General features: G+C 38.0%; 1 protein-coding gene across 3 annotated transcripts in view; it reads left to right on the forward strand.

The window, feature by feature from the left end:
* Positions 1 to 13,238, forward strand: part of LOC149236472 (beta-amylase 2, chloroplastic-like) — a 336,854-nt gene that overhangs the window by 70,560 nt on the left and 253,056 nt on the right. For all 3 annotated transcript variants that reach the window (XM_089372392.1, XM_089372394.1, XM_089372393.1), the window contains exon 5: positions 8,821 to 8,985. In XM_089372392.1, coding sequence (XP_089228518.1) covers positions 8,821 to 8,985 — 165 coding nt within the window. The remainder of the gene's footprint in view (positions 1 to 8,820; positions 8,986 to 13,238) is intronic.

The raw sequence follows: 13,238 nt of genomic DNA on the forward strand, positions 1-13,238 counted from the left end.
TAGATGCGATAATGAGTATTGTCCCTAATGATTGGAGTCTTGCACTAGAATTTATGTTGTGATTGTCAAGTGGTTCAACAACCCATGACCTGGGCACCTCACCCATAGGTACCCAAGTCTAGAGAAGTATATTGGCACACACAAGTGAAGCGTAGAGAGCCCTAGATCTTCGAGCAGTAGCAACACATCACATGTGACCTAAGTTGCAGCTAGATATGAAAAATTCCCTAATTCAGCTTTATGATTGCACCACGCGTTAACTTAGCATGTGACCCGAGGGACCTCTTACACCCATAGTGTCTTGCCACTTTGCATTACACTTGATGATTCTTCAGGATGATGCACTTAGACCCGGCATGCCCTAGGCCGACCTTAGCACGAATTGATGGGTGGCAGTTGATCCAGAGCCCAGAGGAGGATGGTCTCACCTTCAAAGACTTGGGATGGCTAGTAACACCTTGAAAACCATCAACATTGTTAGAAAATGTAACTATGTTTGGTCTTCAATAATGTACTTGAGTCATTATGTAATGTACTTGTCAAAAGAAAAAGAAAAGAATTTTTATTATTGTAACAATGACTTATTAAAGCATGGGTTTCATGTTTGGGTCTTCATTATATTAGTCAAAGTCCCCATTGTGGACTTAAAGGATCAATATTGAGTTTATACAGTCATTGTACATTCGAAGAGACCCTTCTCAGGTTTTAATTATGTACCCTCCACATCATGTTGGCCTAAGGGAGATCAAGTCGACCTAAGGACCCCCATTCGATCCACAAGAAACCTATATATTCAAGGAGGTCGAAGTCATTTGAACCACTCACACTCAAGCAAGTTCGATATCTCAAGAAGAGCTGGAGAAGTGTGAAGTCTGTTGCCGGGAGGAGAAAAGAAGTGCAAGTTTGGGAAAGTCTTTAGAGAAGAAAAAAATCGAACTTTTGGTGCCTCTCTCTGTTTCGTGGTCTGGGTTGGGAGATCGAAGTCTCCTAAGATTTCGCTGTTGTCGGAAGCTGTTGCCTAGTCGAAGTTGTTGGAAGGGGTCGAAGATCTGGGAGGCTGACATGGTGTGGAGGGAAAGTCTGGTCTTGGTCTAGGGTAAAGAGTCTCAAAGAATACTATTGAAAGGAAGAATTATCTTGACTGGGTTTTCCCCTTGAGGGGGGTTTTGCCCTGGCATGTGCCTATATCTTGTGTCTCTTGTTTTGTGATCTTCATACACATATAATATGGTAATTGCTTGATGAAAGATAAGATAATAAAGAAGTAAAAGAAGCCAACACACTCACAAGTAATTATCAAGAAAGGAGAATCAAACCCTAATATAATATCTTTGATTTTCCAACATGGTATCAAAGCTAAGGTCAAGAGAAGTCGAAGATCACTTTGTTGGCATGGATTCTCCCTCTATGGTGAACTAGATAAGATTGGTTTTCAACATTGCTGGAAGCTGGATCAAGAAGATCATCTACTACTTATTTAACAAGGTCAAGAGTCAACGATTCTTGGCTTCCCTTACAGGTTCTCTCACTGATGGCAATGCTTGGATCATTGATAGTGGAGCATCGAGACACATGACAGGTGAAAGCAAGCAAATTCACACACTATCAAAGGAGCCACCCTCTCATGCAGTGGAATTGGGTGACAACAAAAGCTATGCTGTTAGAGGCCTTAGATCAACATCATTGAAGTTGGATAATGGATCGACGTTGCATCTCAACAACATTCTCTATGTTCTAGGTTTGAAAAAGAATTTACTTTCTATTTCTTGTTTAGAAGATAAAGGGGAAAGGATTTCTTTTGTTGATGGAAAAGTATTGGTTTGGGGAAAAGACTCTAGCATTGATAAAGCTAGGGTTATTGGAGTTCGTGAAGGAAGCCTTTACTGGGTTATCACACCATCTCCTCAAGCTTTGGTTCATATGGAAATAAGTCCCATTGAACTATGGCATCGAAGGTATGGTCATCTTCATTATAGGGTCATCCCTACTCTTAGTCAATTGGTTCATGGTATTCCTAATATGAAGTTGGATCATGAAGGTGTGTGCAAGGGATGCTCTTTGGGGAAGCATACTAGAAAGCCATTTCATAATAGTGAAACTAGGTCTAAAGAAATATTAGACCTCATCCATTCCGATGTGTGTGGGCCCATGTCTGACAAATCACTTGGAGGTCATCTCTACTATGTAACATTCATTGATGATCATTCGAGGAAGACATGGATCTACCTACTCAAAACTAAAGATGAAGTATTTGATAAGTTCAAGGAGTTCAGGGCTGAAGTGGAAACCCTAATCGAAAGAAAGATAAAGACTCTGAGGTCTGACAATGGTGGGGAATACACTTCTAAAGAATTGATTGCATATTGTAAGGATGCAAGTATTAAGAGGGAGCTCATTATTCCCTACTATCTCGAACAAAATGGATTGGCCGAAAGGAAGAATAGGTTAATTGAAGAAGGCATTCAAACTATGCTCCTTAATCAAGATCTACCGAAGTTCTTATGGGGTGAAGCAACGATGACTGCAGTGTACATTCAAAATAGAATTCCTTATAGGAGTCTTGATAATACTACACCCAAAGAAGTATTCACAGGGAAGAAGCCGAGTGTGGATCATCTCCGTACCTTTGGAAGTCCAACATATTTTCATGTTCCAAAGGACAAGCGAAAGAAGTTGGACTTGACAAGTATCAAAGGAATATTCGTTGGTTATAGTCTTTCCTCAAAAGCGTATAGAATTTACATAAAGGAAGGAAGACACATTGAAGTAAGCAGGGATGTCATATTCGATGAAAATCAAGCTTAAAAGAAATCAAAATATATTCCTATTGATTATGATGATGAAGAAGTTCCCGTATTTGAAGAAGAAGAAGTTCATCATGAGAACTCTACTACAAATGTTGAAGAAGAAGGACCAAGTGAGCTTATTCAATCGATGGTTGTCCCAACCACAAGGAAGAGGCCAAATTGGTTGAAAGCTACATTAGAAGATGCTGAATGACATGAAGCTAGGAAAGACTCCTCCAGGGAAAGTAAGAAACCGAAGAGATATTTTGGCTATGCTGCATATATGACAAATTTAATTGAAGTCGAACCATCTACATTCAAGGAAGCTGAGCATGAGGAGGTTTGGAAGAAAGCTATGCAGGGAGAATATCAATCCATCATGAAGAATGGGGTTTGGGAAATCGTTCCTAGACCTAGTGACAAATCGGTTGTTACATTGAAGTGGATCTATAAGATCAAACATGCTGTTGATGGAAGTATAGACAAGTACAAAGTGAGATTCATTGCCAGGGGTTTCTCTCAAAAGGAAGGCATTGATTATGAAGAAACCTTTGCAACTACAACAAGGTACGCTACTATTAGATCATTGGTTTCATTGGCTGCTACAATGGGTTGGAATATCCATCAAATGGATGTTAAGACCGCATTTCTAAATGGGACCATTGATGAGGAAGCGTACATCGAACAACCCGAGCGATTTCAAGTGAATAGCAAGGACTCTCATGTTTGCAGACTCAAGAAGGCCCTATATGGTTTGAAGCAAGCATTGAGAGCATGGTATGCAAGAATGGATGCATATCTTCTTAGAATTGGGTTTGTGAAGAGTACTGTTGACCTGAATCTATATATCAAGGTAGTGAATAATGAGACCGTCATTATTCTACTATATGTGGATGATATATTCATCACTGGTTTAGGACGAAGAATTCAAGAATGCAAGAAGATGTTGGTAGCTGAATTTGAGATGAAGGATCTAGGAATAATGCACTACTACCTAGGTCTAGAAGTATGGCAAAGACTCGGAGAGATATATTTGGGGCAAGGAAAGTACATGATCAAGTTATTGTAGAAATTTGGGATGATGGATTCCAAGCCGATGACTACTCCTATGATCACCAACCTCAAGAAGTTGAGGAGCTCCAACTCTAGTCTCATGGATCCTACCTCATATCGATAGTTGGTGGGTTCCCTAATGTATCTGGTAAATACTAGGCCAGATATATGTTTTGCAGTGAACATTCTTAGTCAGTTTCAGTTGGAGCCTCGTCATGATCACTGGATAGCTGCCAAACATATATTGAGGTATCTTCGTGGCACTATACATCACTGCCTAAAGTATGATAGTAAGGAAGTCAAGTTAATTGGCTTCACAGACTCTGATTGAGGTGGCAGTGAGACCGATGGAAGGAGCACTACTAGAGGATGCTTTAGTCTGGGAGTTGCTATGATCTCATGGATGAGTAGGAAGCAAGATCCCGTTGCATTGAGTAGTTTCGAGGTAGAATATGTGGCTGCATGTGAAGTAGGAAAAGAGGCTGTTTGGTTAAGGAAGCTTCTGACAGATTTGTTTGAGAAGTCTCTGGGTCCTACTGTGATTAATTGTGATAATCAAAGTTGTATCAAGATGTTTGGAGATCCCGTGTTTCATTCGAGGACGAAACATATCAATAATAAGTTCCACTTTATTATAAACTTGGTGTAGGATGGGATCGTGAAGTTAGAATATGTTCCAACAGATGAATAGGTAGAAGACATACTGACAAAGGCTCTTCCTAATAAGAACTTCGAATATCTATGGAACCTGCTGGGTTTGGTGGATATTGGTGATTGTATTGATGATAAGGAAATGGAAGAGATTTGTTGAGGCTTTGCGAGTGAATCATTACCTGAGGAGACATCAGGCCAACATTCTGTGTTGATGTTTGGATCCTGGAATTGAAAGGTGGCGTTGGTTATTGAGCTTTGTTTTGGATATACACTTGTATGTTTGGGTTGGTGGTTATTAAGTAAGCCTGATGGTACCTAGAGGGGTTGAAATCTTGAGTCCACCTTAGTCCCACTTGGATAGATTGCCCTGGTCAGGAATCTAGTCCATGGAATTGTGGTGCCTAAAAGTTCTTCATGTTTTTCATATAGTTTAAGATCTTCCATTGTATTTGTACATTATGAATACCTCCCTAGTTAAGAGAGAGTGTTAGAAAATGTAACTATGTTCTGTCTTCAATAATGTACTTGAGTCATTATGTAATGTACTTGTCAAAAGAATAAAGATTTTATTATTATTATTATAACAATGACTTATTAAAGCATGGGTTTCATGCTTGGCTCATCATTATATTAGTCCAAGTCCCCATTGTGGACTTCTAGGATTAATATTGAGTTTATAGAGTCATTGTACATTCGAAGAGACCCTTCTTGGGCTTTCGAATCATGTAAAAAGGTTTTGTATCAAGTCAAATATGAATTATGTACCCTCCACATCATGTCGGCCTAAGGGAGATCAAGTCGGCCTAAGGACCCCCATTTGACCCACAAGAAGCCTATATATTCAAGGAGGTTGAAGTCATTTGAACCACTCACTCTCAAGTAAGTTCGATATCTCAAGAAGAGTTGGAGAAGTGCGAAGTCTGTTGCTGGGAGGAGGAAAGAAGTGTGAGTTTGGGGAAGTCTTTAGAGAAGAAGAAAATCAAACTTTTGGTGCCTCTCTCTGTTTCGTGGTCTGGGTTGGGAGATTGAAGTCTCCTAAGATTTCGCTGTTGCCGGAAGCTGCTGCCTAGTCAAAGTTGCTGGAAGGGGTCAAAGATCTGGGACACTGACATGGTGTGGAGGGAAAGTCTGGTCTTGGTCTAGGGTAAAGAGTTTCAAAGAATACTATTGAAAGGAAGAATTATCTTGATTGGGTTTTCCCCTCGAGGGGGGTTTTGCCCTTGCATGTGCCTATATCTTGTGTTTCTTGTTTTGTGATCTTCATACACATATAATATGGTAATTGCTTGATGAAAGATAAGATAATAAAGAAGTAAAAGAAGCCAACACACTCACAAGTAATTATCAAGAAAGGAGAATCAAATCCTAATATAATATCTTTGATTTTCCAACAAACATTGGAGCAGAGATGGACATTTTGAGCACTTGGAGACCCAGGGGACCACCTTTGGTACCCCATAGTGGATTTTGGGGACCACAAAGGTATATTGGCAAGAATTTTAGGGCCAACCATCAATGGATGATTTTAGAGGCTTCTACTCCACATTTGGCAGTCAAAAGCCTCAATGCTTGGCTATTGGAGCTCACCTCATGGCTAATGTCAACTTTATGAGCCCTCATGGCTTACACGTTTGGGCTTTCATTGGATTTTATTTCTAAGCTAGTTGGGTTGGCTTGTAACCCAAGGTTCTATTTTAATTTTACTTGTTTCCTGGAGGATTTTAGGCTAATTCGAGACTTGTCTTCTCATATAAATAGAGGAGAGGATTTTTCATTTTTCATCACCATTTCTTGGACAATTCGACCTCTCTTAGGATAGTTTTGGCCTCTTTTACTCTTTGGCAAGATATGGTTTATGGAATATACTTAGTGCTCATTCTTGACTTTGGAGAAGTTGTCTCTGATTGATAATGGAATGTTCTTGCATTTTCATCTTGTAAGTATGCCTATTATTGAATAATCTTTATGTTTATGTCTAATGTATGGCATGTAATGGTTATCTAGGGTTTTTCTATTGTGCCCTAATTTGTTGAAAATCATTTGCATAGAATCTAGATAGCCTCATCATGTGCATTACTCATATATTGAACATGAATGATATTCCCCTTGGTGAATTTTGATTATAGCTCTCCCAAGTGACTTCAATCACTCACAAAGGCAATAGTTAGGGTTTGTGCTAGGGCATCAAACATCCTTACTCCTTTGCAAGAATTGGTTAATCTATCACCACCATAGATTCCATCAACCCAAGGACTAGGCACTTGCCATGTCTCTTGATGATCAAACCATATTTTATCCATAAATTTGTTTTTTAATCTCTTTTTCTCTAATCTGGCCCTCTTAAGGCCAAGTAGCCAACTAGGGCTTAGTGCGAATTTGCTAGAAAGAGGAGTTTTGGGTCATGGAAAGTATAAACAACGAGGGTTGTGGTGGTTGCCTCAAAATCATTCCCCTTGGTGGGCATTCATTCCATTTTCATCTATACTTTCTCTTGCCCTAGTGGTTTTCCCTAGGATGAAACCCTACTTTGGTTTTAGCTTCAACTTGGGGGCTTGTTGAAGGTTTCACATGCCTTTGTCTTGCTAATACCTATTAGTGGAAACCTTTCCTTGGCTCCTTGACCTTGGGTCATCCCAACTCTCAAACTACCAATCAAACCCTAGGTCTTGTGATGCCCTAATTTGGCCTCTAAGGAAAGCAAATTGCCCTTTCTTCATAGTTGGAGCCTTGTACCTAAATTGTGTCATTCCATTAGAAGCCTTTCAATGACCTCATACCATTAAGCATAGAGAACCTATTAGGTGACCTATACTAGGACTCCTCCCGTTGGTGAAAATCCATTAAAAGCAGGGGGTTTTGGTTGTGGTGATAGTGGGCCATCACCCCATTGTTGTCTCTTGGTCTAGTGTTAGCCTTGTAGGGTACTTCTCTCCAAGGCTTGCTTGATTTTGTAGTAACATGGCCTACACACCCTTTCCCTTATTTTAATTTTTCTTTGATTTAGTTTGTTTCTTTGTAGTCCTTTTCTTTAGATAAGTGTTCCTCTCTTAGGACTTCGAAGGGGGGCATGATGAAGTAGTTTCTTTTGTTTATTTTATTTTGCTGTTCACCTCTTTAGCCTTTTAGTTGGCTTGATTTGACTTTTTGTGACTTGCATTTTTCTTTATTCTTTCTTCATGGTCCCTCTTTGGATGATCTTTGGTATGTTAACCATAGGTTAGGGGAATCTTTGTTTTTTATGTATGGGACAGAAAGTGAGAAGGTATTTACGGAAAATGTTAAATATGGAAGGGATATGACCACACTACCTACTTTGACATCCCCGTAGTACCTAGTGGTCTAGCTTAAGGCACACTTATCTAGAAGCAATTATGTCCCAAATGGTTTTAAATAGTAACAAGATAACATGCAAGTTAAAAGTGGGTATACTAAGTTCCTATGATTTTGTGGTTGGTTATGCTCTTGGTGTTATAGTGGCAGCTATGAGGTTTGATCCTTGGTCTCCCATAGATTAGGCCTGGCAGTTACCGATTCACAATGTGGTTAAAAAAAAAAAACATGCAAGTTAAAAGTGATAAAACATCCATCTAATGCTAGCATTTAAACAAGAAGTTAAAACCTTAGCATCATTTCTAGGTGAGGAAGTTAAGTAATGACACCATACGAACCGATAACTGAAGTAGCATGAGATATCATCTAGTACATCTGAGACCAAGGGCATGGGAAGTGGTACACCACTGCGTGTGAATGACTGATGAGCATAGGAACACCACTGATGAATGGAAAATAGCGGGTCCAGGCTGATAAGAAAAAATCTCGTCCAAACAACAACAAATCACACCCTGCTGAGTATGTCTCTAGAGGAGTTGCCTGAAGGGCAACATGACCCACTTGGATACATGTGGACAAGTTCCACATAAGATGGGAAGTGCATCCCCATGTGGTAAGTAGGGTGCACTACAAGACAAAATAAGCTGCACATGTATCACATGGCTAGATACTTTTGGAATAAAATACGGAAGGACCTTATAGTTTTAATGTTATGATGGAATATTCACTGGGGTGTCATGGACATTTCATTTATTGGATTTTATAGTATGGAGACAGTCATTGTTGACTTAGTCAACTGTGACCAAGTCTCATCACCCTCCAAACTATGTAATTTCTAAATTTTTAAAAGGTATAAAAACCAACACATTTTCATCTGGAGCTATCAAAACGATGGAAGGTACTTACAATTGTTATTGATACTAGATTGGTTATATTTGGAAGTCTCAGGTTTTTTACATAAAAGCTAGTCTGTTTATTTATTTTCATCCTTTTGTAGGTTTATTTTGATTTTATGAGAAGCTTCCGAATGGAGTTTAATGATTATTTTGAAGATGGTCTTATCTCCGAGATAGAAATTGGATTGGGTCCATGTGGAGAATTAAGATATCCCTCATATCCAGAAAAGCATGGATGGAAGTATCCAGGCATTGGCGAGTTTCAGGTATCTGGTCTCTTTAATCAGTTTCTGTTTTCTTTTTATTCTGTAAAGCAACTTTGACAGCCCTTTGACTTTCAAAATTAATTATATCACCATTTGGTATTAAAGTAATTGTTGGAGTAGCAATGCATATGATTTGTTCAAGTCTCAAGAAGTAGACATTAATGCATCATGCAACGGGATAGTAATATTTATTATAGTATTCTAAGGTTTACATGGTTGTTAACTCGTTATTTCTTAAGATTTAAAAATACTTCAATTAAAATTATAATTGCAGCCAGATAGGCAGCCTTTTTTTTCCTTTAGTTACTAAAAATTTCACTATAAAAATGATTTATGTATCAATTCTTCTCAGTAGAAAACGTTTTTCTTGTTTAATTGCCTTTTTTATCTCTCTCTCTCGCCATTAATTTTTGCATTGGTTTTCTTTGCGTTTGAACTATGCATCTGCATTGTCATGTGAAAACTTACTGAATGTCACATTCTGGAGTAAATTACACTAAGGTTACAGGAATTGTGGGTGTGGATCAGAACTCGCAGGAGATTCTTGTGCTGTTGTGGCAACCATTCTGAAATTAGGATAAGGGACTCACCCTAAGCCTAATTATTTTTTGTAAATACATATTTATATTTTATATAAAAAAAGAGAAGAATGTTTTGGATAAACCATAAAAATTAGAGATTTTACTTTCAGACTTCTTCATTTATACAGTCAGACTTGATAGTTCAATTTCTTATGGTATACATCGACGATCGTTTATAAATTGGTTTATTTTCAGATTTTATATTCATATTCATATTCATCATTCATATGTAAACAAAATTCTGAATTTCAAATTCTAGTTTCTGTTGTCTGTTCAGTGTTACTACTACAGAATCAGTGGACTGTAAATTGTCTGTAGATTGTAGCATATTGCTGCTAGTGGTCAGTGCAGGTTGTTATCACTCGAACCCTCACTAGGTTGAAAATTCTTATCGTAAAGCATGAGAGTGTAGTGGCAACTACTATGGAAGCCATCCACTATCACCTCAATGGCCTTGCCTCTCAGTTTAGATTGAGGAGATGGGTTTCCTAGCCTAAGGGGGTATTCCCAAAGGTTCAATCTAGCTGATTCGTTATGGTGTGGGAGTGAAATAGTAGCTTAAATTGATGAGTTATCCAAACAAGTTAACCTGCAAATAAATGTGACTAAGTATTGTGAAGCATGCAAATTTGTCTTTAACGTCGTCAAGAGTGAAATGCTCAATATATGATTTGCTGAGATAGATTCCATCTTTACAACACAGCATAAAATTGAATAACATTGGCACAGACAGATGCAGTATTAGACAGAAATGTATATATTTTATTAATAACGTGATGATTTACAGTGAGAGAGACCCTGGCTTAAATACAGCGCAAGGTGTCTCTTGGCGAATAGATCATGCCCTTTTGCCTAGTTACTAATAGTTATGGATTTTTTTTTTTTACATAGCATTGCCTCTCTCTTGAAAAGATGCTTTGTCCTCAAAGCATATGTAACGATGGGTGTTGTTGACGAAACACTTCTGTTTTCCAAGAAGCTTCTTCTTCTGGTAAGTCCTTCCACTTGATCAGGTATTCTTTGATTACTCGTGATCGAAGCTTCTTTTCTCTACTAGAGAATACTTTTTGGCTCTAGAATAATCGTTCCTTCGTCATCTAAAGTCAGAAGTGTTGTCTGCGCTGATTGATGTTCACCAAGTGCTTTTTTAAGACAGGATACATGAAAAATGCTGTGAACACGACTTTTATCGGGAAGGCTTAAACTGTATGCTACTTGGCTGATCTTTTTGTTGATCTGGTACGGTCCATAAAATTTTGGTGCCAATTTGTTCTTTCCCTTTTGTTTTAACTTTTAAGGACAACTGCTTGCAATGCTAGAGTTTAATAAGTACCCAATTTCCAACTTCAAATTCTCTCCCGGATCTATTTTGGTCAGCTTGCTGCTTCATACGATTCCTCGCATTATTTAGATTTTCTTTTTGAGTTTGAATGACTTCTTGGGTTTCTTCTAACTGGTTCTTAACAGCTGGAAGCTTCGTCTCGATGATAGCAAAGTCCTTCCATTTCGGAGGTTCGTGACCGTACAGAGCTTGAAAAAGAGTCATTTTCGCTGACGTTTGGTAAGTGGAATTGTACCACCATTCAGCGAGATGTAGCCACTAAGCCCACTTATTTTGTTTGTCTGTGGCATAACAACGTAAGTAGGCTTCTAAACATTTATTGACAACTTCTGTTTGGCCATCTGTTTGAGGATGGTAAGCTGAATTCATGTTGAGGTAGGTTCCTATATGTTTGAAGAATTCCTTCCAAAAATTACCCTTAAATTTGGCATCTCTATCACTCACAATGACCTTGGGAAATCCATGTAATTTGTAAACACTTTTGTAAAATATCTTAGCGATTTGTTTTGCTAACTCTGATTTCCTCATTGGAATAAAGTGAGCATACTTGGTGAGCCTATCGACTACTACAAGAATTTTATCTTTACCATCAGACATAGGTAAACCTTCAATAAAATCCATTGATATTTCCTCCCATTTCTGATTTGGGATGTTTAAGGGATGAAGTAGTCCGGGTGTCATAATATTTTCATTTTTATTCCTCTGGCATTTATCGCATTCTGCTACATATTTTTGAATATCATTACTCATCCCCTTCCAAAAGAATGACGAACATGCATTATAATAGGTTTTAAAGAATCCTACATGTCCGGCTGACAGTGAATCGTGTGACACTTTGAGAACCTTGTCTTTAAATTTGGAATTTGAATTCAAATAAATTCTTCCCTTGTACCAAAGAATATCGTTCTTCCATTCAAATTTTGAATTCTGAGGCAGGTTATTGATTATAGCACTTGTTTCTGGATCTTTTGCATATTCACTTCGAATCTCATTAAGCCATTCGGGAACAACGACTGAAACTGCAAGTAATGATGGTTCTTCGTCTTTTCTTGACAACGCATTAGCTACTACGTTATCTTTCCCTTTCTTATGTAATATATCCATGTCGAAGGTAGTGATTTTTTCTATCCATTTTTGTTGTTCTGTAGATAGCGTTTTTTGTTGGAGGAGATGCTGAAGACTATTATGATCTGTTTGTATTAAGAACTTACTTCCCAAGAGATATTGTCTCCATTTGGCTAATGCATGCATAATAGCAAGCATTTCCTTGTTGTATGTGGACTTGAGACGTTCTTGCTTATTGAGCTTCCTACTTTCAAACGCAATTGGGTGACCATCCTGCATTAGTACTTCTCCTATGCCAAAACCTGAAGCATCACATTCAATTACAAATGGTTTTGAGAAGTCTGGAGTTTGCAATACAGGGGCATTAGACATAACTTTCTTCAAATTTTCAAAACACTTTTCTGCTTTATCATTCCATCGAAATGAGTTCTTATTTAGAAGGTTTGATAGGGGTGCAGTTATATGGGCATAGTTTTTAATAAATCTTTGATAATACTCGGTTAATCCTAAGGATCCTCTTAGCTTGGAGATATTAACTGGTTTGGGCCATTCTTTTATAGCCTTGATTTTATTAGGATCTACTTTTACTCCTCCTTTGGATATTATATGTTCGAGATATTCTACTTCTTCCTTCCCAAAAGTGCATTTGGATTTCTTGGCATAGAACTGATGTTTTTCTAATACAGTAAGAACTTGTTCAAAATGTTGTAGATGCTCCTTCCAAGTTTTACTGTAAATTAAAATGTCATCAAAAAATACTAACACAAACTTCCTTAGATATTGGATAGAATAGCTCGTTCATAGTAGCTTGGAATGTTGTCGGTGCATTGGTTAAACCGAAAGACATTACTTTAAACTCGTAATGACCTTCATGTGTTTGGAACGCATTTTTTGCTACATCTTCCAATCTTATTATGATTTGGTAATATCCTGACCTTAGTTCCAATTTTGAGAAGTATTTAGCGCTATGTAGTTCATCCAACATTTCATCGATAAAAGGAATTGGAAACTTGTTTTTAATTGTTATTTTGTTTAGGCCTCGATAATCGACGCATAATTTGAATGATCCATCTTTCTTTCGAACTAATACAACTGGAGCAGCATACAGACTTTTACTTTTTGAGATGATGCCACACTTTAAAATATCTTGGACTAATCTCTCAATTTTAGTTTTTTGATGATGTGGATATCGATATGGTTTGATGTTGATGGGATTTGATCCTGCTTTGACTTCTATTATATGCTCGATACCTCTTTTAGGCGGC

The sequence above is a fragment of the Pinus tabuliformis genome, chromosome 8 (genome assembly GCF_031772625.1).
Source record: "Pinus tabuliformis cultivar Carrire ecotype Pingquan chromosome 8, CPIR1, whole genome shotgun sequence".
NCBI lineage: Eukaryota > Viridiplantae > Streptophyta > Pinopsida > Pinales > Pinaceae > Pinus > Pinus tabuliformis.